The 27,988-nt window shown below is 36.4% G+C and overlaps 1 protein-coding gene across 5 annotated transcripts in view; it reads right to left on the bottom strand.

The window, feature by feature from the left end:
• LOC113061761 (B-cell CLL/lymphoma 9-like protein) overlaps positions 1–27,988 on the bottom strand; it is a 49,624-nt gene that overhangs the window by 11,295 nt on the left and 10,341 nt on the right. For 3 of the 5 annotated variants that reach the window (XM_026231183.1, XM_026231181.1, XM_026231180.1), the window contains exons 2-4: positions 25,862–26,041; positions 7,388–7,452; positions 5,581–5,986 (exon numbers count right to left, since the gene is read on the bottom strand). In XM_026231183.1, coding sequence (XP_026086968.1) covers positions 5,581–5,986; positions 7,388–7,452; positions 25,862–25,946 — 556 coding nt within the window. In that variant the 5' untranslated portion in view covers positions 25,947–26,041. The remainder of the gene's footprint in view (positions 1–5,580; positions 5,987–7,387; positions 7,453–25,861; positions 26,042–27,988) is intronic. The other 2 variants (XM_026231184.1, XM_026231185.1) reach the window with 2 other exon arrangements.

Genomic DNA, 27,988 nt, shown 5'->3' with positions numbered 1-27,988 from the left:
AGAGCTGTTTGTTTTTGTCGCCATGTCACCTTTGTTTGGGCTTCCCAGGAACGCTGTACTTTGACATTAATGGTTACAATTTATGTTTAACTCGGTTCCTGAAAATTATAATCACATGTAAAACTATGTGCAGCTCATTTTGCTGAGGACAGCTTGCTGAGGACAACTTTCTCCATCGTCTGGAGAAGGCGTTGTTTATGGACCACAACTGGTAAGTGTATTTTATTATTTAAGTTGGTGCGTTTAACAGTTTCTGTAACTTATTACACAAAGGGCAATGCTGTTTAGCTTTGTTAACTAGATGTTAGGGCTGTGCAGAAAAACAAATGCGGTTTTCATGTGCATCTCGTCAGTAAAAACGCTCTTGTGACTATAAATACATCTCCAGCACGTGTGTTCTAGCCCAATCGCGTTACCAGGAGGGCAGCCTGCTCTCAGCTGCTGTCGAATCACTACACAGGAACCGCTGGCCCAATCAGAACCCGTTACGTATTTCTGAAGGAGAGGCTTCATAGAAACAGTGACAGTTTTTGTGACAGTGAAAACAGCATTATACAGATAGGTGAATTGTGTGAAAAATACTGTGTTTTTTTACACGTGAAACATGAACACGTTATATTGCACATTTTAAACACAATCAAAGCTAAAAAAAGCGCGTAAAACGGGAACTTTAAGATAAGCAGTCATCAGTAAAATAACAAGAACACACACACACACACAAATATTGGGGTTGTACTGCTGTGAATTTTATCCACTGATTCTTTGCAGCAGCATCTCTCGGAAGTGAATTTATATATATATATATATATATATATATATATATATATATATATATATATAATATTTTAAAATATTTTTTTCCCATAAACTCATTTATATATAAAAAAAAAGAATAATAATAAATTATATTTAAAAAAAAATAAATAGCCCACCTTCTACCTTCCATGCGCTTATAAAGCCAAACAGGTGTGAGTGTTTGTGTGAAAGAGTGAGAGTGTGTATGCAGACACAAAAGAGCTTCAGTGCTATTACAGGAAGCCCGGATGACTCAGTTTCTCAAAATCACACTACTGCCCCGTTATTTCCCCTGATCTCTCTTTCTAATACACACATCGCATACACAAAGCACCGGGCAAATGGAAATAAAATAAGAACTGCACAACGAACCAAACAAAAAGAAACGGCACACACACGGTGAAAAGAAAAACACGCCTCTGCAATCCAGGAAGAGAAGAGCGGTTATTGCTTTTTGTATTGGACTGAAGCAGTCTGGCTGTCAGCAACAAGTGGTGGTCATAGTTCAAGCCAGATGACAGAACAGAATGAGAAGTTATATTTTGTGTAGATCTTCTAACCACCACACTCTCAACACCTCTAGTTCGCACTATCGCAACAGGGCCAATGAAGACCCGTTCACTTTCACACATTCTACCGCACGATGGATGTAGACAGACGGCCACAGTGTCAAAGAGCACGCATGTCTTGACATTGATATGACACATTATGCACTGCTGCATTTTAGATCTAAAATGTTCCTTCCAGAATATTCATTTTTAGAGGAATAAAACCTGGTTAACATGGACTGACTGACACTGAATAACATCTTATTGGTAGTGGCATTTATAACTGTTACTAGGGGAACCAGAACAAGAAACGTAGACTAGCGTCTGATCAGTACAGCGACCGCTGACATGCAGCGAAAGAAAAGTCATTGGTGGTTTGAACAGGGCTTAAATGATCATAGCACTCTCGTTTAGGTGAATGATTCCTTTCATGATGCTCCTGGGAAAGCTTTTTTATATTTAATCATTTATTTTGGAACGTTGTAAGAGCCATTTTTAACAATTTAAAATATTAAATTTTATGCATTCATTTTATTCCTTTTTTTTTCTTTTTTTGCAACACTGAAATATAATAAAATAGACCATTCTGTTAAAAAGTTCAAATGTTTCAGATCATCAAACAAATTTAAATATTAGATAACACAAGTAAACACAATATGCAGTTTTTAAATGAAGGATTTTATAATTAAGGGAAAACAAAATCCAAAACTGTATGTATGTGTGTGTATGTATGTATATATATATATATATATATATATATATATATATATATATGTGTATGTATGTATGTATGTATGTATGTATGTATGTATGTATGTATGTATGTATATATATATATATATATATATATATATATATATATATATATATATATATATATATATATATATATATATATATATATATATATATATATATATATATATATATATATATACATACATTAGTATGTACAAGTATTTATGTGATTCCTTTATGATTTAAAAAACGTGTGGGGTACATTTTTACTCTTCCTAAATTATTATATTACAGTAATGAAAATGTAATGGTCAATATTAATCATAATGGGTAAAAAATAAAAAAATAAAAAAATAAATCCAAATGTTAAACTTACAGACCAGTTACAGTCTTGTAAATAATGGACATGTTTTTGACAGCATTACCAAACCACATTATGTGTGTGCATGTGTGTGTGTGTGTCCCTCAGTCTCTCCACCTCGCACTATTCTACTTCCTGTCTGTGCGCAGAATCTCTCTCAACCCACCGCTCCATTAGTGAGTGACACACACAACAGGACAACCAACAGGAAAACACAAGCACTTGAGCATTTGGTGCTGTTCCAGGAGCATAACATCTGACATGATACACACATATAAGCATGCTCTCACACACACACACACACACACGTGTGCTCAGAAAGGTCAGGGCATTTTGGGGTTTGCTGAAAACAGCCGGTTTCATCTTTACTGTGTTTCCAGTTAAAAGGGGAATTCCAGAAATGTGGCCTTTTTTGATTGTTGATCAAGAGATATAGTGATGCATATACATGAGTAAAATGAATATGTGTAGTGTTGAGTTTGGATGTCCACTACCTATTGAGTATCATACAGTGGGTACAGAAAAACTAAATCACCCCACTTTAAAATAATCACATTTGGTTGCTGTATTTACTTATAACATCCAAGTGATAGATATAACACCAACATAAAAAATATAATAATAATAATAATAATAATATTAATCACTGAGTTGGAAAAAGGACCCCCCCCCCCCACTCCTAAAAATTACTCTGAAAAGCTCTCCTTCTCAGTAGCACACAAACCATTTGACTTTCAACTGTGATCAGCTGTGGCCAACTTGATCAGCTCAGCATGAAAAGAGCTTTCTTGGAGCCTTTCAGTGCTTTGTAGTGCAACTGAAGCAAACAAACTATGGGCACCCATCAAAAGATCTCTGGGATAAAGTTGTGGACAGGCCCAAGTCAGGAGGTGGATACAAAAAAAAAATATTCATAAGGCTTTAATAATGCCTAGAGGCACAGTGAAATCTATTAAGAAGTGGAAGGTATTTGGTTTTACACAGTCCCTCCCTGGATCAGGAAGTCACTCCAAACTGGATGAAAGAGGCAGGAGGAAACTGATCAGAGAGGCGACCAAGAGGCCTACGGCAACTCTGAAGCAGTTGCAGGAATTTATGATGAAGAGGGGTCACTGTGTGCATGTGACAAATGTGGCTTGAATGGGAGGGTTACGAGAAAAAAGCCTCTCCTCAAGAAAGGCCACATACACTCACGACTGATCTTTGCCAAAACACACCCTGACGATTCTGAGGCAGAGGAGAGTTAAATTAAATGATCTGGCCTCAACACCAGATGATATGTCTGCCAGAAATCCAATACAGCTCACCATTCGAATAACAGCATTCCTCCAGTAAAGCGTGGAGGTGGTAATATCCTGTTATGTGGTGTTTCTCTGCAGCAGGGACTGGAGCATTTGTCAGGATAGAAGGAAAAATAAATATGGGGCAAAATACTGTCAAATTCTGGAGGAAAATCTGCTGCCCTCTGCCAGAAAGTTGTCGATGGGAAGAAGGTTTACCTTCCAGCATGACACTGTCCTCACATGGCCCAGTCAGAGTTCAGACTAAAACCCCATTCAAATCTGTGGAATGACTTGAAGACTGCAGTCCACAAACGCTCACCATCAAATTTAACTGAGCTTGAAAAGTTCTGCAAAGAAGAGTGGGCAAATATTGCAAAGTCTAGATCTGCAAACTTAATAGAGACATATCCAAACATTGTTTTTTTCTCTCAGACATGTTAATGTTATATCTTTCACTTGGATGTTATAAGTTGCACTGAGTAAATACAGCTGGATGAAATAAAAAACTGTGTCCATCTTCATTTCAGGCTGCAAAGCAACAAAATGTAATTATTTTAAAGGGGTGATTCTTTTCTATTTCCACTGAGTGTGTGTGTGTGTGTGTGTGTCTGTGTGTGTGTTAGTCTCCTGTAGTCTTCCTTTTAATTTATTGATATAAAATCTGGTCCCCTTCATTCCATACTTTCGCCACTTAGACAGGAAAAGAGTCTAAACAAGCAATTCCTCATCCCAAGCACAAGCATGAAGCATGACCCCCTTTCTAAAACAGGAAGGTGTGTAAATTAATAAGCATAATATTGGAATGATTTTCTTTACAAAATTAAACTATTAAAGCCCAAACTAATTATAAAATATTATTTTGATCATATTTACTTTAAAACAAATTAATAGTGTCAATATCATAATCAATCTCAGAATCTCACAAACTGATATCAGATAACAATATCAACAAATTGAATATTGTGAGCAAGCTAAAGTGGGGAAAGTAACCAAAAATACAAACTGTACTCTAACATAAACCTAAACCTTAACCTAAAGTCTGCAAAAAATATTATTATTATTATTATTATTATTATTATTATTATTATTATTATTATTATTAAAAGAAGTATCTTCAGCTCAGCAAGGCTGCATTAATTTAATAAAAAAATACAGCAAAAACGGCAATAATGTAAAATATTATTACAATTTAAAATAGCTAAATAGCTAAAATAGCTTTAAAATGTAATTTATCCATGTCACGTAAAGAGTTTTTTTTACATCATTACTCCAGTCTTCAGTGTCCCATGTTCCTTCAGAAACCATTCTAATATGCTGATCTGTTGCTTAACATTTATTATTATCAGTGTTGTACTGCTAATATGTTGTAGAAACCATGATACACTAGGATTACAAAATGTGGGGTTAGATTTTTTTTTTTTCGTTTTTGAAACAAACGTTCAAATGTTTCTTCTTTAAGCCAATTAATACTATTATTTTATTTTAGGACCCATTAAGTAATTAAAATAAAATAAAACCAAATTAATAATTATGCTGAAAATTTGGCTGTCAACACAGGACTACTATACATTTTAAAATTCTAACATTATTTCACAAAATGACTGTTTTCACTGTATTTTTTTTACAACGGCAGTAAATTTGCGCTAATACTTCTATTTTCTCTCTTAATCTTCTTTCCTAAAAAATATATATATATATTATAATATATTCCTACTGCTTATATACAGTACATTCAGAAAGTCTTCCAGTTTTATGGAGAAAGCTTGTGCTATTTTGTGTACAGTATAAAGCATCAGACAGTCTGTGGGCAGGCCGTGGACATTCGGTCTAAGGATGAGAGCAGCATTACGCCTACCTTTGGCATCTGGCTCCAAAACAGGGGTGAGTGACTCTCTTTGGTCTCCCGTGTCCATGGAGACACTCCTTTCCCTCTTTGCCTTAGTCTTCATTATCCCACCAACTCCACCACCTGATTGGTTGAGGCTCTTCAGTCCAGGGTTGCTGGGAGAAATCTGGTTGGATTTGACTCCATGGTTCCCAGACCCACTGCCCTTTGACCCCTGGTTGCCAGCAGGTCCTTGCTGCAGCGCTTGGTTTACATTGGGGAGCTGTGATTGGGCCCCGCTTGTCACTTGCTTGCCATGATTGGATAGTTTACTTTCAGAGTGCATTTGATTGGCTGATGATGGAGAGGATACTGACGGGGTTGGTTTTGCAACAGTATGTTGTGTCTGTCTGTCCGTGAGACTGCAAACAGACAGCTGAAAAGAGAATGAAACAGAGATATGAAAGAGGGTTAAGAGTTTGTCTTGTTTTTTTTTTACATGCATACAGTAAATGTTACCCACTTCATCTTATATCAAAAGCACACAGTAGGACTGGGAGGTAGTTATTATTGAATTGGAGACGTAACACACACAGTTTCTGTGAAGTGAAGTGACATACAGCCAAGTATGGTGACCCATACTCAGTATTTGTGCTCTGCATTTAACCCATCCAAAGTGCACACGCACACAGTAGTGAACACACACACACACACACTGTCTGGTCGGCTATCCTTGTGGGGACTCTCCATAGGTGTAATGGTTTTTATACTGTACAGACTGTATTTTCTATCGCCCTACACCAACCCTACACTTAAACCTAACCCTCACAGGAAACTTTCTGCATTTTTAGATTTTCAAGAAACTTCATTCTGTGTAATTTATTAGCTTGTTTACCCATGGGGACCTCAATTTAGGTCCCCACCGTGACACGAGTCCCCATGAGTCTGTGTGTATTCAGGTTTAAGTCCCCACCAGAATAGAAAAACAAGTACACACACACACACACACACACACACACACACACCTTGCTCAAGGGCACCTCAGTCATGGCAGTTATGTTATAACATTAGGTTCCACTGCTATGCAAAAAATACACAATTGTATGTCCCGGTTAAGACTGGTATTATTGATACATCCCATATTATGTCACGCTTAATCGAAATCAAAACTGGATGTCGAAAATTTTTCTGCAGTTGAATGACTTGAAGTGGTTATAATTATGCGTCCCCAGTAGTGCTAGTATTAATAATCTCTCCTCATGTCTGGGAGCCTTATCTAGTAATGTTCGAAAAGAGGCTCACAATTTAGGTGTAGTTTTTGACTCAAAGCTGTCCTCTGATGTTACGGTGACTAAAGTGGTGCAGTCTTGTTTTGCACAACTGAGGCAACTAACGAAGATAAAGTTATTCCTTTCTTTGGCATATTTGGAAAAAGCCATTCATGCTTTTATTATATTCTGTTTACTTACTTTGGTCAAACTCTCAACCTATAACATCCAAGGAAAGTGTATGATTCGCGAAACAAGCTCTCAACAATTCTGTTCATTTCAGACATTTCTTCATCTGTCCTTCATCCTTCACCAAAACACTCTTAATGACAGTTAACAGTTACCCTAGCCCTCTAAGCCATGCTAAATTGTGTAGAAGAGCTAGATATTAACAGTGTCACTGACTGGGAAGTCCTTTCGGCACTACAGCCAGCCTTTGTAAAGCAGATGAAACTACATCAGGAGCTCAAAGATTAGAGAAATAATTGTATTAAAATGTAAATGACCTTCTACATGTTTAGTGCAGACACAATCTCAGGATGCTATGGGTTTGCTGAGGATTTACGCACCTCACTGGGATGAAGGTCCAACAAACAAGTGCATTCCGATGTCTCCTCACTGCACACACGCCGATCTGTAACACACACCACAGAGATTTAATTATTCTTTCATTATAAAAACATAAAATAACGAGCCATTTTATCATAATGACTAGAGAAAAATTACAACCTTTGAAAGAGCGAAAGACTTTTGAAGAGGTGTAACTGTCCCTAAAAATGGGGTTGTAAATTATTTTTGGACTCACTGATGCCCAGAAGTAAGTTTCTGGTTTAATTTGCTCCACCCACAGTGAGCAGAAACCATAAAAAACTCCCCACCTTCAATAATAATAATATCCAGACTGTCTCATTTTTCATGAAACAGTTCTTATTTTCACTCTCTCTCTTTTTCATTTCCCACTCCCTCTTCTTCTAGTTCATACAGTCATAAACATATCAATGTTTGCAAATGAATAAGGGGTATTTACATATTTTTGAGTCTACTATTAATATTTACACATTTGCATTTTTCCTACAAATCTCAAAGGGCTCTGATGCCATCTACTGTATGTGCTGATGGACTCTGATTTGACTAAATTATCCTTTAGCATAAACCCATTTAACATTTACAGCAGGGATGGAAATTAGCACCCGCCACCAGCCAAATGCGGGTGATTTTGTGTTGTGGGGTGAAATTTGCTTCACCTACCGGCCACCGTGGAGGGTAAATGAAAATAGCATACTGTTTCACCCGGCCGGTGGACAAAAAAGTTAATTTCCATCCGTGGTGTGTGTACAACATGCAATAAAGTGTAATATCATCCAAAGCAGCTCCGTGGTGAAAGGCGGTATAAACCGAGCTCGAAACAGCGGCGTTGTTCCCAGTACAGTGTTTGCAGCTGAAGTTAGTGCCGCTGGAGGAGTGATATATTTGTTGGTTATTTACAGTACGTTTTATAGCACGTGCCCATGATATAAAAGATCGCGTGAAGAGTTGAATTTGTTATCGCGCATAAATTTCCACATACTGTCACATCTCTGTCAGACCACGGTAAATTCATTCTCCTCCAGCATTCTGCAACATTTTAGATTATATGGACAGTTTGTGTTTATCTTATTTTTTTTAACGGCATGATAAGCAAACTAACAAGTATTATCGGTCGCATGTGTAATAACTGCTGTCCGGGGGATGCATTTTATTTCCAGTCTTCAAGTACTTTTTCAGAAGTTAGCTCTGTGGCTAGTACGTTGCTACGCTGTTCATTTTTGTTTGTAGAAACAACATTGTATCGCTACTCATGTTTGACGGCTCTGGCGTGACGAGACGCATAAAAACAATGTATTATAAACGTCCCACGTTCGGTTGTTGGCGGCATAAAAGAGCCAAGATTTTTTCAGTGATACAGTGTTGAAAGGGACGTTTCCCCACATGTTCCCTCAACCACAAAAAAATAATAATACACATATACTGGTGAATCCTTTCCCTTGGAATTAAATACAACATTATTAATGAATACGAAAACTGTTTAGAATATCGCCAAAATGTTTCTGTGCATTAAAAAAAGTTCAGTGCAGTGTATCATCCAGTTGGGCTACAGAGTTGAGAGAATGAGCTACTTCAGCAAGAGTCGGCTGTTTCAAAACCTAGTAAGCTGCCTAGATCACTGAAAGAGAAAATGTCAGTATTTCATTGAGACTTGAGATTAAATAAACTGTTTAGTACTGTAGATCTTGTAGTATTAATCTTCACATGCAGTTACACATTGTCGGTTAAAAACAAGAAAGTGGCTGTCAATCTCAGCTTAATCGCATATTTCTGATGGAGGGGCTTCATAATAACAGGAAATAAATCGAGGCGTTTGTCTAAAAAGGGAAAAATAGGTGTGAAATAAAGGTAAATTGTGTGAAAAATAATGTGTTTAAAAACAAAAAAAAAGCATGAACACATGTTCGATTGCAGCTCATAAACACAAATCAAGCCTAGAAAAAAAAACAGTAATCTTCACCTTTAAAAAAAAGTGTGATATGACTAAAAATAATAATAATAATAATAATAATTATTATTATTATTATTATTATTATTATTATTATTATTATTATTATTATTATTATTTATAAATACTAACAATCTGTAATTTTTATATTTCATTCGATAATAATAATTACTGAAAAATATTACTAATATTATTATTACTAATACAAATATAATAACACAAATAATAATAATAATAATAATAATAATATGAAATATGAATTTATTTTACATTGTCTGTCTGTCTTTTTTTATTATTATTTAACCATCAAACTTTTATTTTGACGGACAACTGCAGGTAACCCTTACAGCTTCCCTTTTGTTGACAAGTGTTTCTCACTACAATTATGGGTGCGTGTCGCGTTCCTACCATAGACTGTATTAAACACATGGACGTAGTGTCCTTGACATCACCTGTAGCTTTCTGAAGAGCATTTTTGAAGCTCAAAGTGGGCAGAGCGGGCTGTCGTCATCTTGGCAGCACATCACCGCGCATCACTCCAGGATTATCGAAAATGGGCAAAAAGGCGATGGCTGATTGCTGAAGCCACAATTACAATTTTAGTCACTTCCTTGGTGGCTGCACGAGAGAGAGCGGGAGGTTGCCGCTTGGTTCCCTCATTCACATTAAAGTACACAAACTCTGAGGAGATGCAGAGATGGAGTGCTGGACAGCTCTGAGATGAAGTCGAGCAGAAGCATAACTGAACACAGTACCACACTTCACTATGAAACACGGTCGCTGTGATTTTGCCAAGTAAGACATGTTCCTGGATCAACATCTTTTGATGACCCTGGATCAACATTAATGTCCAAAAATATAGAATTAATCTAATTCCTACCCCTAAACCTAACCCTACCCATAATTCATTCCTAAAATCAGTGTGAAATAATAGCTGATTAACAAGAGTGTAGAAGCACCTAACCCTGATTGTAAGCCTAAAACAGATATATCCTGAAAAGATATATACCTATTCTTATTGGTTGATTAAGAATGTTGTTCCGGGATCAAGGATGTTGATCCAGGAACATGTTGTACTTGGTGAAATCACGCTCACTATGAAACAAGCAGCACATATTTATTTAAACTGCACTCTTTGCAATTTGATAAATCACACTAAACCATTTTTTCAGGATTTTGATGAATGCAGCCCTAACATAAAAAACAGGAAACTAAACAAAAAATGCATTCATCAAACCACCTCCAGGGCTCTTGAAGATACATTTACAAATAGAAACCAACTGACCACATTCCAAGAGTTACTGTAGATCCAGATCCACGCATGTACACATACACACACACACCTGGGCACATTTGCCAAGACTGAAATGTGCGAAGGATTGGGTTTCTCTCATGCAAATGAAAGAAGAACTACACACAATCCCAGCAGCCACCTGCCTTTGTCCATAACCTGCAGAGCTCTCCTGCAAGACTGTGTGTGTGCTTGTGTGTGTGTGTGTGTGTGTGTGTGCTGAGGGAGTTCCCATGCATGCTGTCACTGCAGATCTGTCATGTAGACTGTGTGGGAGAGGCATGTGGTACATGTCATATATACAGGTCTGAACAGGACGCCCTGACACCAGTTGCACAAGAGACATTCACAGACACACACACACACACACACAAACCAGTGTTTATGCAAATTATAAAATGAAATTGTGACTTGGATGTTTTTGTAAATTCTGTATTTATGGCTGAAGAATTTTGTCAAAATACTGTGATTACTTATTATTATTACAAAATAAAAAAGTAAACAAAATTAGTATTTATATATATATATATATATATATATATATATATATATATATATATATATATATTTTTTTTTTTTTTTTTTTTTTTTTAATTAAGGTTTGCTTTGTGAAATTACATTTAAGATATGAATATATTTTTAATTTAAGATACACATATACAATTATTAAATTGTCATCATATTTAAAACAATATCATAATTATAAAATTTTACTTCGGAACACAGCGCATTTACTTATTTAATTAAATCACAGCCTTTGCAAAGTCCTATCACAATTTTGTTTTTCATTTTGATTAATCATGCAGGCCTAAAAGCTTGTACTTTATAAATTAATTTTAATTCAATCCCAAACTCTAATATTCAGTCATAAATCGTTGGGACATATTGCACATGCACACAAACATTTCACAGACGTGAAGCGTCTCCGTGAAGGGTAACGAGGTCCCACACATATTTCCTTTCCAGAGGCATTCAAGCAATTGACCTCAAAAACAAAAGACACATTATCAGTCCCTCTGCCACCCCCTCACTAGCACACCTCTGCCCCTCCATCGCACTCTCCGTCTCTTCAACGGGAAACTTTTTTTTTTCCACTTGCTGCCGTTCACAAACACCCTCTCCTTCCTCTATAAAGTTATTTGCGCCCTTTCTTCCTCTCAGTCTCAAATAACAGACTCTTTCCTTTCTCTTTCTCTTGAGCAGTGTAATTTCTGCGCCACAGCGTCACCAAACTAATATGCAAAAATAGTTTAATTTTCTGAAAAACATATGAGTGGTGTTTACCTGTGCAAAGCTCCGTGCCATGACGCTGGGCGCGTTAAAGAGAGATCACCCAAAAATGAAAATCTGCTGGTAATTTACCATCCAAGATGTAGGTGACAGACTAATATTTTGGCATCATAAGACCTCTATCTATATCATCAGGATTCAGGGGTATTCATTTTGTTTATGCTCTTTTGGCTCTCAAAGTGATGGTAGCCATTGACTTGCATTTTATGAATCAACAAGGACCATGCTTTTAGCTAAAAATCTTCTTTACCATTTTACAAAAAAAAAAAAAAGGTCAGCTACACGTTAGTGACTCTGGACCACAAAACCAGTCTTAAGTCGCTGGGGTATGTTTTTAGCAATAGACAAAAATAAAAATTAAAAAACTTGTATGGGTCAAAATTATAGATTTTTCTTTTATGCCAAGAATCATTAGGATATTAAGTAAAGATCATGTTCCATGAATATACTTATTTGGAAATGACCTACTGTGTATATATATATATATATATATATATATATATATATATATATATATATATATATATATATATATATATATATATATTAAAACTTAATTTTTGATTAGTAATATACATTGCTAAGAACTTTATTAGCACTTTAGCATTTAGATTTATTGCACCCTTATATTCCAGATTTTAAAATAGTTATATCTCGGCCAAATACTGTCAGATCCTAACAAACCATACATCAATGGAAATAATATTTATTAATCTTTCAGAATGTGTATAAATCTCAATTCCCAAAAATATACACTTAAGACTTAAGGTTTTGTGGTCCAGGGTCACATTAAATGGCCTGAGGGTGAATATATCAACAGCTAAATTTAATTTTTTTGGGTGATCTATCCCTTTAAATCAGTTTACTCCGTTAACAATTACTATTTCAGCATTCACAGTCACACAAAGATAACATACTGTTCATTACAAACACATGCTGCCATTGTGTCTTCTGGCCCTTTAAATGCTCAAGCTCTTTAAAATTGGGTGAATTCTGATTGGCTGTTGATGTTAATCATTCACCAACTGGTAAAAATAACAATAATAATCATTCTGAAAGTGATTCCAGTGACTTTGTCTCTCTGTTGCGTTATAGATATCCTGTAGTTGTGATTTCAACTTCCCTTTTTTTATAGAATTAAAATGATTATAAAAACTATATAGCTATAGTTATCATTCTTGGTGTGAACTGGCATTAACCAGATTGTTGCTATGCGGTCGCAAAGGTACTTTGAGTGTTTTTCACACGTTTTTGTTTTGTTTTGTTTTGCTGTTAAGAGTGGTCTGAGTGGCTTTTATGCAATGCTGTGTAGTTACCAAGGTGTTCTGAGCTATTTTTAAACATTGTTGTGATGTTACTTTAGATGTTAATGGTTTTTACTCCTTGTACATTTGCTAAGGTGTTCAGGGTGTTTATTTATTTATTGTTGTGTGGTTGCTAAGGTGTTCTGGCCAGTTGTATATTACCAGCACAAATGGTACAGGGCAAGTTATGCATTAGTATTTTTTGTTTGTTGCTACATTTATAGGTCAAATCGATAACCCTTCCTCGAATTCAGTCAGTTTTTATAATTTTTAGTCTACGCACATGTAAAAAAAGTGTACTACAATCGAGAAAAAAATGATAATTACAAAATGTACCTTTAAATTGACATGTGGGAGGAGTTACCACACACACACAACCTGCTGGACACCAATTAGTCATTAACTAAAAAACACACAGTGTTCATCACTCATTAACTCCAGGAACTTTTCTCATGATAATGGATCGCAAAAGCCTTTGTGCTCATCTTCTAGCGTGGACAGGTCAGGTTGACTACGTCAACTACAAGCATTAGCGGCTGACCAATATGTTTTGTAATGGTGCCAATGACAGTGATGATTATACATATAGTCCCTTGTTAAAAAAAAGTCCTTAAAATGAGTTTATTTACACTAAGTGCAAATAGCCCGCCTTGTTGGTAGAGGCTATTTGCACTAACTCATCCCACCAACGTGTGATTGAGCAAATCAACATTACAGCAGACAATCAACAGTGTATAGTTCCAGTGGCGCAGATGATGGTAACACGTGTGCCGTACTCATTTTGACACGATCGACCCAGGTTTAAATACGCCTTTTGGAGAATATTTTTGCCCTTTTCAAATTTCAAATCCCATCAGAAAAGCATTTATTTTCAATGAAATTAAATAAATTAATAAAAAAGTTGAAAATAAAGTATCGGGTAGGGTTAGGGTAGGTTTAGGGAGGGCTTTATTGTCCCAATAAGGTGGCATCCATGTCATAATTTGAATTGAAATGAAATTTTGCACAAGCTATGATTGCATACTTAATGTACTACAATAATGAGGTGCAGATAATTGCCACTATTTCCAATAAGCAGTAGCCTATAAATATTATTAGTATTTTAACAGTTTAAATATAATCTATAGCTATTTGCACTTCGTGTAAATAGCATATCACTAAAAAATGCTGCTGTTTGCACTTAGTGTAAATAGCATCTATCGCTAAAAAAATGCTATTTACCCTTAGTGTAAATAGCCTCTATTGCTATTTACACAAAGTGCAAATAGCCACTGACTACTTTAAAACGAGAACTTATTATGGAAATAATTTACTTTAAAAGATCAAACTTCAATCCACTAAAATATTTAATAAATCTTGCAATAGGTCAGTTGTAATTTCATGGGGTCTTTATTTCTTGTTCATAAAACATTAAAAAGATCCCCTCAAAAGAAAGTGCTCTCCAAAATGAGAATGTCCCTCCCAACCTTGCAAAAATGAATTATAGTAAAAGTGTAGTAACCACAGTACTTTGCCATATTGGTTACCAGTTGTAAGAACAGAGTTTTACTATGAATACCATGGTTAAATTATGGGTAGTGTAGCAAAACTAGATGGTTAATTTGTGGTCAAAGTGGTTTAACTATAACCATGTTTTCTTTTCTTTTTTTGGTTGTATTTGTAGCTTCTTCTGAAAAATCAACTATTACCACTTGCCACTTTGATCCCATTTACACAGTCCAGAACAAATCGGAAAGAGACTGATCTGAGAAAACAAGAGCTCGAAATGGGAGTTTGTCCCTCATAAATGGCATTTGAATTGAGAACATGAAACTGACGTCAGCCTGAGAAACATTCCAAAGATTAAAGTTTGTGTTTGAAAGAAGCAAAATTAATGTCTGAGATGATTGATTGTTGGGGGAGGGGGGGCACATGTTTGATGCTGAAGCACATGTTTGATGCTGGCAAAAGAGAGGACCACCAACATACAAAGCCCAGACGACATACTGTAGTTCACCCAAAAATGAAAATGTGCTGGCACCCTCGGGCCATTCAAGATGTAGGTGACTTTTTTTCTTTTCGAGAAGATTTTTAGCTGAAACCATGGTCTTTGGTGATTCATAAAATGCAACTTGTGCAAGAAACATTACATTATTTACAACATTATTACCTGGAATCCAGAGCCTCATGCAAACGGTCCAAAGTGATATATGTTCCGTGAATGAATCATTCTTTTGAAAGAGTTCTTTTTGGTGAATGAGTGCAGACTGAACCCTCTGAAACAGTTTGATGCTTAAACAGCACAGATCTACAAGTTGCTAAATCAAAACTCACTTTCGAGCATCTGACAGTCACTCCAAAATGAGCCAAATTAATGGCGTGTATGATCCTATGATGCTGGTTCCTGCCAGCTCACACAGTGATCCAGTTCCTCCAACAGTCGCTGAACCGAGAAAACAATTCTGACTCAGAGCAAAGACATTGAGCCGATGATATGAGCATACGTGAACGAACTAGTGAACTGAACCACTGACACGAACTGTCAGAAAGACATTTGGTTTCTTGCACAGACTGATCATTTCGCTTCATAAGACCTCCACATTTCGTCAGCAGCCATCTGTATTAATTTTGTGTTCCTTAATGTGTTTTTTTTTCATTCTCAAAAACACGCAGCCACTTTTACGAACCATCAAAAAACACCTTTTCAGTTAAATATCTTTACTTTTCTGCTCAAGAAAATAAGCCACCTACATATTTAGGGCTGAACGATATGGACAAAATTTCATATCTCAATTTTCATGCCAGATATCTCGATATCGATACGATATGACTACGTGTTCTTTTGCTAAGCACGACCTGCACAAGACTTCACTCTGGTTTACATCATCTTTTCTGAATCCAAAATACTTCCAAATTATGGAAGATGATTTATGTTTTGGCACCAAGTCAGATTCTGCACTGCCACCGGCCGTATTATCTCCCGCACTCATTTCTTTGTTTCTAATTTATCCGCTGTCTCTGTACAGTTCAACAGCCACTTACTTTTAAGTATTTCGGGAGAAGTGGATGAATTCACGTGTTGTAAACATAGAGGTTGTAAATCCAACAGATCCGATTCTCTGAACTGCGTCTGCGGCACAAACTAACACGGTGGTGCCCATCGCGCATACAGCTCAAATAACGCGATCGTTATAAAGGTGTTTAAACAACAATATACTTCCACTTGCATGTATTTGACAATCGGAATATCAGATATTTCATGCCATAACTAACACATTTGTGAATATTCTGAATAAAAAAGGAAAAATTATATAAAAGCAGATCATTATTCATTCAGCGCTGTTGCTGCTGTGGTGTGTCACGTGACAAGCAATGACGCGTCCCCATGGAAACGCCGCCCCCCCTCACAATATAGTTCCTACGTCCCTAGTGTGTGCGCGCTGGCTTTAGCGGTGCAGTCCAGGGCACTCGTAAAACTGATGTTTGTTGTGACTGCCAGAGTTGTATGCAGGGCGAGCGCGGAGAGGGGAAATCTATATCGTCTATATCATTTCTATTTCAGCTTTTTTCGATATTAATATCTTGAAAATTCATATCTAGATATAGATATGATAACTATATATCGTTCAGCCTTATATTGGACGGCCTGAGAAATTTCATTTTTGGGTGAACGATCCCCAAATTTGTACCAAGAAATGAGCTAAATTTGACAGAACCTCCCCAAAAGTCATTTGTTTGCAAATAAAGCAGATTGTAAACATTTTAAGATGTCATTGCTACAGAGTCATTTGGTAAACTGTTCTCTCTAAATGAGTGAAAGAATATGGACGTTAACAGAAACAAACTAACTGGATTCTGAATAAAACCCTAATGCTAACACTCTTACCCATGTAGTTTTGAAATCTAGAAGCAAGTCTCCAACAGACACGCACACACAACTTACACTGTTGCATATTTTTAGCATGCTGAGGTATATTTATAGCCCCAAATGCTCAAAGGAGAGCAGGAGAAAAGTAATAGGAAAATATCTAGGCCCTCTCCTAAGACACACACACACACACCTCTCGCCCTCTTATACTTGCGTAAACACATAAATCTCTCACACACATGCACACAGAGGCGTACTGTAGGCAATACAGGGTCAATACTGAGACCGAAGTGTGTGACAGGAGTTAAACGTTAACAACACACAAACAGACACACACACACACAGTGAAGGCTTTATGACATTGGCCCCGGCTTAAACTACATTTGAGTGCGGCGCCAGTGGAAATGTGGGGAGGGGTGAAAGAAGAGAGAGAGATGAAGAATTAAAGGGTCTGATGGCCGTCTGTGTCCCAGGCTGTCCACTTAGACTCTCTGGCAGTCCAAATTGTTTGTTTCCAAAACAACAAGCTCTTTGACTTTTGCAAGCTGCAACTTAACTTCGTCAATGTTGCTGGCAGATTTAATTGAGCTGAGAAAATGGTGCGAGATGAGAGCTGTTCTCCAGTCGGATGACACATTTTTTGAATTTGTATAATATTGTCGATCTGAAATTATATTTGCAGCACAAAATGACGCATTTACAAGTGAAATCTAATGTTAAATTAAATTAAATTAAATTTATGCATTCAGCAGACGCTTTTATCCAAAGCGACTTACAGTGCATGCAGGCTATAAATTTTTACCTATTATGTATTCCCGGGGGAATCGAACCCCCAACCTTGCGCTTGCTTGCTAACGCAACGCTCTACCAGTTGAGCTACAGGAACACTAATGTTAATTAATGTTAAGCAACAACAACAACAAAAAATGTAGGACGGGACTTGATTTTAACCATCAGGAACTGATTTGATCATGAAAATGTTATAAAAATTTGCGGTCTTTTGCAAATAATAATAATAAAATTTTTTTTAAATAAAAATATGTCCTGAAACATACATATATGTATGAACATGTATAACTGAACATTTTAATAAGAGGGATAGCAGGCTAATCAACTAGCAGTATGCTGAGCAGTTAACTTACAAATCGTAGAAAAAAAGAAAATTGTGACAACATATAATTAACGTTATTTGTCATATATAATAGTAAATAACTTTGGTTATATACTATTATATGCAAATGGCATACATGTAATCAGGGACTTTAGTAGTTTTTGAGGCCAACTCGATTCAACAAGGCTATAAACTAGGGCTGCACGATATTGGGGAAAAAATGACATTGCGATATTTTATTTTTCTGCGATATATATTACGATATTTTTTCTTACAAACAAAAATCTCATTGTAAATGATTTAAACATCGACACCATCATGTCAATTGATTAATATGCGCGTGGGAGAGAGAGCAAGACGGCGCTCCTGTTGTTTGAAGACGGCTCTCTCTCTCTCTCTCTCTCTCTCTCTCTCTCGCCCGCGTGCTCTCTCTGCCCTGTTAAACTTGCATGTGGTTTTCACTCCTGTCAATGATAAACTTTCACTCTATGATGGTTAAGCTGTGCAATTAATCCGCGAATCACATTCGTCAATCACGAATCACGCGAATCACGAGCAGCTGGCCCGTACAGTTAATGAATAACGGATCAACTACGACAGCCTACATCGCACATCCTGCGATGTGACTATCGTGGATTCATACATCGCGATATCGATGCTTTAACGACACATCGTGCAGCCCTACTATAAACTTTTTTGCCATAAATATGCTAATAAATAGTGTACAGTAAGACCAGGTGTATGTATTATGAGTACACAGAAAAAAAATCTAGCACAAATTGCAAGAATATTTCAAGTAATTACAAAGAAACAGCAAGTAATAGAGAGATCTAAATGTGAACATTTGAAAAAGTAAGTTTTTTACAAAACATTCTCCAAAAATCTGTTCTAGTTACAATTTTGAAAAATTCTTAATGGTCATGTCTGATCTCATCTCAACTTTAAATGAAAATAAATAAATAAAAATTAACACTGCAAATAAATAGACAGATAACCATCAAATGTTTTCATGCATTAACAAGGCTGTCGAAAACCAAACAAAATGATGACGTTCTGGTAAATGTCTTACAAACTTCTGGCAACCACTTTCCGTAAACTGTTTTGCTTCCCACAAATAAACCACACTTCGCCAGAGCTGTTACCCACACACTTCTTATAATCAGTGCAAATCAGACATAGGCTAGTCAGTTACTGTAACGAATGTGTATGTACACATACATAGTCAACTCTCTCCTATTTGTCAAGGAGTTCAAAAGGTCACCCGCACTGTACTTTTAATCCCACTCCATCACCTGATGCTCACACCACTGAGCGCTATAAAGGCCAGTTATACACACTCCAGCTGTCAGCCATGCTGAAAGCCCTAATCATTCATCTGCTACCGGCATTTAAAAGCCCATAAGTGTGTCCAAGTCACAAGTGAGTAATCACTGCCACCAGTCAGGTCTTTTCACTACTGTACACTCAGCCCAGAATTGGTAATCTGATATTAAATTAGAAAAACAAATATGAAAAATGAAATTTTGTAAAGTTCAGATCAAAGTATTTCAGTCTATGATGTGGAGTAAAGAATTGTGGTGGGGAAATTTGCTGTTATGTAAGGTATATAAGGTATAGTTGACCCAAAATTGAAAATCCTGTCATCATTTGCTCACTCTCATGTCTTTCCTAATCTGTATGACTTTCTTCCTTCTATTAAAACACCAAAATAAATGCTATTATTTACTGCACACTGGTTGGTATAGTCAGCTGGTTGACACTGATGACAAGAATATTAGCTTAAGATTCATATTTATTTGTGGACACGTTAATATTTTGTTTTTAGATATTTAAGCTAGATATGTGCAAAAACATTTTCAAAAGCTCCGTATTTTTTCCTGTAATATTTCCCTCAAAGGCAAAACAACGTCAAAAGCAAGGCATAAAAAAATAATAAAATATAAAATAAAACTGTGTCAGTCATAGTTGTAGAAGTCTCATTCAAACAAGTTCCATCTTGATTTGTTCCAAAAGAATGATCCATTAAAAAAAGGATATACCTACTTCAAAATTTGTCTAGTTTCTTATACAGAGTTATGTTGCAGCTTCAGAAGGCTTGAAATATAACACGCAAAGAAACATGTTTGAAACTCTTATGGTATTTTTGCAACATGAGGCTATTCAAAAAATGAAATTTAAAATTTATCTTTTTGTACTATACATAAGGAATAAAATGGAAGCAACTGGAAACAATTAAAATAGATAACTGGAACAAAATGAATGAGTCAATTATGACCTACTTTATTTTATAAAAAAAAAAAAAAAACTTTCACTTAAACTTTACGCATCACTCAGGATTGAGCATTCTAATGGCACCACGGCATAAAATATTGCCCCACACCCAGATTACAACTGATGACTCGGCATTCAACAGAACAGCTACTCATCAGAACGGGAGAAAGACAGAGAGGCATGATTGTTAGAAGACGGGATCGTGTCTTGTTTGAACATGAAACTTGCCGAGCCGAAACCCAATTTCCAACACGTCAGCTGAAACCAACTGAGTCAAACATGCTTTCATTCCACGTCTGACAAACACGGCCATTCTCTCACACACAAACGGTGACTAACACGTTCTCACTTTTCTTTCATTTCTTCCCTTCCTCTGCAGCGGGGACTACTTCACACCATCTGAACACCCGCCCCCCGACACACACACACACACACACACACTCCCCATCACTCTCTATTTCTGTCTCTGTATGTGTTCCGCTCATTCCCTAATGAAGTGTGTGAAGAGGGAGCCATTAAACATGTTCTAAACCATGTTCAAACCCATTATTCATGCTGCATGTAAGATTGCATTTGACATTTGACTGAGCATCAGTTATGTTTGACAGCTCTATAAATGATACACAAAGGGCTTGTCTAGGCGAGCGTTACAATTACCATTGCTCATACTCAGGGTTTGATGTTCGACAAATGCTGAACTCTAAGTATTAAACTTCGTAATCAGTCTTTTGAGAAGAAAGATTGGACTTAGAAAGAAAGAAAGAAATTGGCATAGCATGTTTAAAACTAAAATACCATAGAGACTTGAGGGTGGGACTAAGGTTAATTTAAGTTTGTTTTGTATTTTAATATTAAACTTACTGTAAAAATCTGTTCAGTTTCAGTTAGATTTAACAATGGAATGTTAGTTTCAGATTAGTCTTTATTTCATGTGAATAAAAAGGCAAAGGTAAAATTAAATAGAATAAAATGTGTGAGTGAATGAAGGAATGAATGAATCACAAGTTTGGTGAACCTTTGACGGTTCCAAATTTTCATGTTGCGATAATTGCTAATGTGTTTAGTGTACGCGATAAGAAACGAAAGGAAAATGTTCAGCATTATCTAAAATAAGAACGATATTTGCACTTTGGATTGGCAAAGGAACTTTTATATCCAATCTGTTGCCATTTATTATAGTGCAAAATCCAATTTCCCAACAAAACAGCCATTGGAAATGCTTTAGAGCCCAAAGGGGAAAAGATTTTACATATTTCAGTGATTTGACAGGAGGGTTGAATTTTCGCCCAATCCAGGAAGGCTGAAGGCGGGACAAAGTCTTGCTTGGCTGTGGGATTTGCAGGCAGTTTGCAGCCTGTCCGGCACTAATCGAGGGCAGCTTACAGGACTGAGTGCTTGGATTTAACAGTCTATCATCATCTGCAGGTAGGATGTGTTATGTCATGCAGAGACAGATCAGATGTGAAAATGATGAAATTAAAATATTTGATGAATAATAGTCTTTAGTTTCACATACTGGCTGCTTGGATAAGGAGGTATTATAGGTCAGTAGGTCACAGAAATCTCTTTCCTGCTGAATCATGTTGGAACATTACAGACTGAAACACTTTTGTGCACGTAGGCATTAAAATTAATGTTGAATAACTAGCAGATGAGTAAATATGGATAATAATGGAGCCGAACACACCCAGTGGGGCATTTTAGTAAAAAAGAGATAGATTGTAAAATCCTGTTTTCATCACAATCGAGGGTTTACCTAGAAACGTCTCACTGTCAGTGTCTGTATCTAGTCATTTTCTCTCTCTGACCAGCTGTGTGCCTTCCATCTTCAGTCAGTCCATTGTTCCTCTGCTGCAACAGGCCGCTTGTTTTTCAGTCGCCTGTTGTCGTGGGAGTGAGCGCAGTGCAGTTTGGAGTAGTACAAAAGGTTACAAGAGTGCAACCTTCATATGAGTAAGACAGCAGCTACAGGGACACGGCAAGACTGCAGATGAAAGCGTGTGTGACTATCAGAAAATGTCGAAATTACCCAGACTGGAACCCTTTTCCCCCATCCTCCAGGAGAAGCTTGGTGCAGTTTGGAAATGCTGAGACTTTAGGATGCCAACTGCAGGCTGCATGCATCAAGAAATCACTCAATCACACTGATCTCATTTTCTTCACAATATTTCTCTGTCCGGAGCCTCGCTGATGTGTCACCGAATGCCATCTGAAAAATCTGCATGATTTTTGCTGAAATGGCATTGAAGATATAGATGGTTTTTTGGCCAATGAATTCCTGTTACTTTCCCAATCATTTATGGTAAAGGATTTAAAAAATATATATATGGGAAGAAAAGTGTCACAGTCTTTAGAACCACATTTCTGAATGTGGATAGTTGCACATTAAAATGGTAATTCTCTTGAAACGGTTTTCCTTATTATTTTTGAAGTAAAGGAGCTTGATGGTCCATAGATATCCTCTCAAAAGTCTCTTGCCAATCCAAAAGAACTAAGATCTTTTCACATCACAACCATGAAGTCTCACACAGAAAAAATCTATACTTTATCAACACCCAGTCAAATTAAAGAAATAGTTCACACAAAAAAATTAGCTAAAAAATGAACTCAGCCCAAGACCATCCAAGTTTCTTCATCAAAACATATTTGGAGAAATTTAGCACTATATATAATTTGCTCACCAATATTGTATCAGAAGTTAATGGGTGCCGTCAGAATAAGAGTCAAAACATCACAGTAATCTGCAAATAATCCACACAACACCATTTCATCAATTAACATCATGTGAAGAGAAAAGCTATACGTTTTTAAGAAGCAAATCCATCAAGGCACTAACTTTAAACTGTCGCTTCTGTCTAAAATACCACTTCATAATCCATAATAATACTTCCTGCACTGAAAAAAGTCCATCCACTGTCCTCTCACATCAAAAATACACCAATTGAGCTGTGACTAATCTGGTCATATTTCTCTGCTGATTCAGATGACAGGACTTCTCACTGGAGGACTCCTATTTTAGGATAACATTTCTTAATGATGGATTTGTTTATAACAAACATGCAGCCTTTTGCGTTACAAGACGTTAATTGACAGTGGTGTGGATTATTGTGATGTTTTTTTATCAGCTGTTAGAACTTTAATTCTGTCGGCACCCATTCACTCCAGAAGATCTATTGGTGAGCAAGTGATATAATGCTAAATTCCTTTAAATCTTTTCCAATTAAGAAACAGACTTTTCTTCATCTTGAATGGCCAGAGAGTGAGCAAATTTTAATTTTCAGGCAAACTATTCCTTTTAAGTATTAGAGAGGAAGAAAGAGAGATACTGTAAATCTACTCCAGAAAACGGTACTTGCAATACATTTACCAAACACAAAGAGTCACATCTGCATTTGCATACTTGTGTAAAGGATAATTCTGACTTTTGAGGAGACTCAGGAGTGTGTACTGAACATCCGAGACACCCTGCTGAACAACTCTGATAAATAACAATCAACAGCAACTCACGACAAATTATAATCGCTTTCAAACTTCTTTTGCGGCGTCAGGTGATTACTTTTCTCAAAAGCCAATTTGCTAATTATCTGTAATTACCGAAAGCTTCTCTTCCAGTTTCTCAGAATCAGTTGGATACATGCGCCTCATGCCAGGATATCTGCAAAATGCAAACTAATCGTAATCATGTTGTAATAAACATGATTGGCACTTACAAAACAAAAAAAAAAAAAAAAAGAGGAAGGAGATGTAATAGACACTTCAGAGATTAATTTGTATAATTTAGGAAATGTTCTTTGGTGCACTGTAGATGCCTTGTTCTATGTGCAGTGCATTGTGGGACTTTGCACAGGTGAAAGCCAAAAAATCAGCCTGTTGGGGGTTTAGGCGGGTTGCTGTGGCAACTACGCACGACATGAGTCTTGGCAAATAAAAGCAGCGTGAGAGGAGAGTGAAGAACGCGAGGCCTAAAGCGGCCTGGATGATGATGACACAACAACAAACAGAGAGACAGAGAACGGACGCCATCAGGGGGAAATTATCTCGCAGCCGGGCTCGTTCGAAAACACTGCCCATGCCAAGAAACAATGCCCCAGCAAAGTGAAAGAATACTGTTTATTTAAGAGGAAGGGAGGACAGACTGCAGAGGTCTGAACAAGGGAAATAAGGAAGGAGGAGTGAAGCAATCAAAGACAAAGAAGCCAATATAAACACCCTAACAGATCCAGCCTGAGAAACTGTTAAAGGAAAAGTAAACATATAATTATTTCATATGCACCTCTTTTATGGCATACAGTATAGAGTTGCAATATACAGTTGTGGCCGTTTCGTATTAAATAGCTGCATGAAGATTCTTGAAGTACCCCTCCTTTGCCTGACGCTAATCTGCTGTGATTGGTCCGACTGGTCTCATTTCAATTTCATCATGCCTGTAATGTCTGATAAAGCAGCCAGTGTTGCTTTGTGCACAACGTTACCAGGGAAAACACTAATTTTGTGCTCCAAATGTGGCAGCTAGTGGCTATAACAATGAATTTTCATTGTCATTCAGACCAAAGCGAAAAGAGCAACAAGTGGGCGGGCGGTATGCTAATGTTTCATGCTGACGTCGATATGAAACGTCTTGCGATTCGTTTCAATGATTCAGAGTCGACTCTTTCTTTTGAGAGACAGTAACTTTATACACCGTGCACTTTCAGATTTAAAACTTTGCAGGATGGTTTTATTGATGTAGAGCCATGTTGCAAACTGCATAAAAGGTCATTTTCAAAAATAAAAAAAAAAGATTAATGCAAATTCTCATTCATAAATTCCAATGAATCACTGTAATCTTTTTGACTAATTCATTGAAAAAGAACTGACAGAAAATACTGCTTCTGTCACAAATCTGACATCCCTATGACCGGCAAACAATTTAAGCACACACATTTTAGCATTATTTAGCCAAATAGCGTAAATTGCTAACGAAAGTTATCACGTGCATTGTAATGTTCAAAGCAGATGTCACAACAAATGTCAGTAGACCAGGAAGATTTTAAAACGGTGTGGTTCATTCAAAAATTCATACGACTTTACCTTCATGCTGTGAAAATGCAAACAGACGACGGAAGACAATGAGCGCGGAGCTGAAAAGCTACATAAGGCTGTGTAAAGTGTGTCATTTTGTGATTTCCTTTTACTAAAGCAAACCGTCCCTGGCCAGCCACTGTTGCTGCATTGGCCTGGTAAGCATCCATTTAGAAAAATACAAAGGTTATGAGGGAAACAATAATGATTGGTTTGGGTGTATATAGTATGATCACATCGTGGAACAGAGTTTCTTGGAGCACATACCATGTGACCCCCAAGAGAACCGAAAATCAGAGAGAGAGAGAGAGAGCGAGAGGGCGGGCAGTACATACAGTACAGTATAAACAGACTGTCATGGCCACAGAAGAGCAGCGTGCAGTCCCTCTGTGAGCTCTGCAGTCTCTTTCTCCGTTTCATTCTCTCTCTGTAAAGACAGGGAAGAGCTCGGCTCACTTTGCACAGGGGTCAAGGGTTGCATCTTTTGGGTTGTATCACTCTGGGCCATCAGCCAACTAGAGCAAGGAAAAAAAAGAGCAAATTGCAGCCGCAGTAACAACAGACAGTGTAATGGTGAGAGTGAGACAGAGACGTGGAGGTACAGTCACTATTCTCTAGATCTAGTGTTCAGCATGAAAGTGAGACATGCAAGTGAAAACTAGATTTGGGCATTTTCTGAAGAAAGTGTGAGTGGTGTTTGTCTGCGCAAAGGTTGTTAAGATGTTCCGGGAGGTCAAAACAACCATCTGCCAAGTCTCTGATATTCTGGTCTGTAGATGTGCTTTAATGCTTAGAAGTTTGTTTCAATCACACACAAAAAAAAAATAGAAGAAGGGAGAAGAAGGATAAAGGAAGAAGAAGAAGAAAAAGAAAGAAATAACATATCTCTCTTTGTGTTCATGATTGTGTTATGGATCTGGCAAACATTTATACTATTTTTAACAAATGATTAACATTAATTATTCTGTACTACCAAGTACATCTGTTTACCAGTATACATATTTTAATCATTGCTTATATATATATATATATATATATATATATATATATATATATATATATATATATATATATATATATATATATATATATATATATATATATATATATATATATTAGGGCCGGGACTTTAACGCGTTAATTGAGATTAATTAATTACAAAAAAAATAACGCGTTAACTAAGATTAATTAATTACTATTTCTAAATTGTTTCTAAATATGCTATTGCTACACTTCATGGCAAAAATTGCACTGGTCTGCTAGACTTGGTTGAACAAAAATAAACAATATTTTGTTGCTTAAACTTATGTATTCAGTCATTATTCAATGGTATACTATAAATCCATGTGAAAAAAAGTTACTTCTCACTGTTCTCAGGTCAAATATTTATATGCAATAAAAATGCGATTAATTAATTACAAAGCCTCTAATTAATTAGATTAATTTTTTTAATCGAGTCCCGGCCCTAATATATATATATATATATATATATAAACACACACACACACACAAGCTAAAATGTATATTTTTACAAATATCATATGCATTGTTAATTCATAAATATAATTATGTTTTTTGAACATTTTACAACATAAAAGGTCAAATGATCTATTTTAAGAGAAAGGAGTGGTCCTCTCTATGAAATAATTTCCTGTTTTATGCTCTTTTTTTTCCTGGACCATTTCTGCACATTAGTTGTACCACATCATTTCTCCTGGGCAAACATTTGTTTTTGTTTTTTTCTAATATTTATAATAATTTAACAAGTCTTTTTTATTCATTAAGTTAGTTCAAGGCACTAAGATACTTTTTTAAAATATAATTTTTAATGTCTTTTTGAAATAAATTAATAGATCCGAAGGAGAAAAAAATAAAAAGAGTGTCATGTCAGTGATTACAACAAATTTGACATTTGAAAGGGCTGAATTGTCAAATGAAGATTAATCTTTTACCATGTTTTTTGTTAAAGTACTACCCTATTTTTGCATGGCACACACTATTCAATTTAAGTAGGCTATCTTTTAAACATGTCTTTAGGAAATAACATTACTTGTGTGCATTTTGAGACAAAATAATTGCACTTGCATATCTTAAGATCAGTCTGTGCAAGTTTCTTTCAGTTAAAACAGCCCAGACATGCATCTTAGTCTGGGACCATGGGACCAGGCTTAAGCCTCATCTGTGAAATAGGGGGGATGACTTTTAACCATTCCACAATTCTAGATCTTTGTAAATCTAAAATCATCAATCATCATTACAGGGGAAAGACTCCAGTAAATTTTCTCTTATGAGAGAAATTGCATTTAATCATTGGTGCGTAAAGCTAAATATTTAAGTTTTAAATTAAGCCAGTGTACACACACTCTGCCTTCCAGCCAACTGCAGCGCTGGAGGAACAAACTCAACAGCAATCTTGTACACACACAGAATAATTTCCATTCCGCCTTAAATGTAGGGCAGAG

This window comes from Carassius auratus, chromosome 43 (genome assembly GCF_003368295.1).
Source record: "Carassius auratus strain Wakin chromosome 43, ASM336829v1, whole genome shotgun sequence".
In the NCBI taxonomy this organism is placed as follows: domain Eukaryota; kingdom Metazoa; phylum Chordata; class Actinopteri; order Cypriniformes; family Cyprinidae; genus Carassius; species Carassius auratus.
The sequence above is the reverse complement of the archived record's forward strand: the minus strand, read 5'-3'. Positions and strand labels throughout refer to the sequence as shown.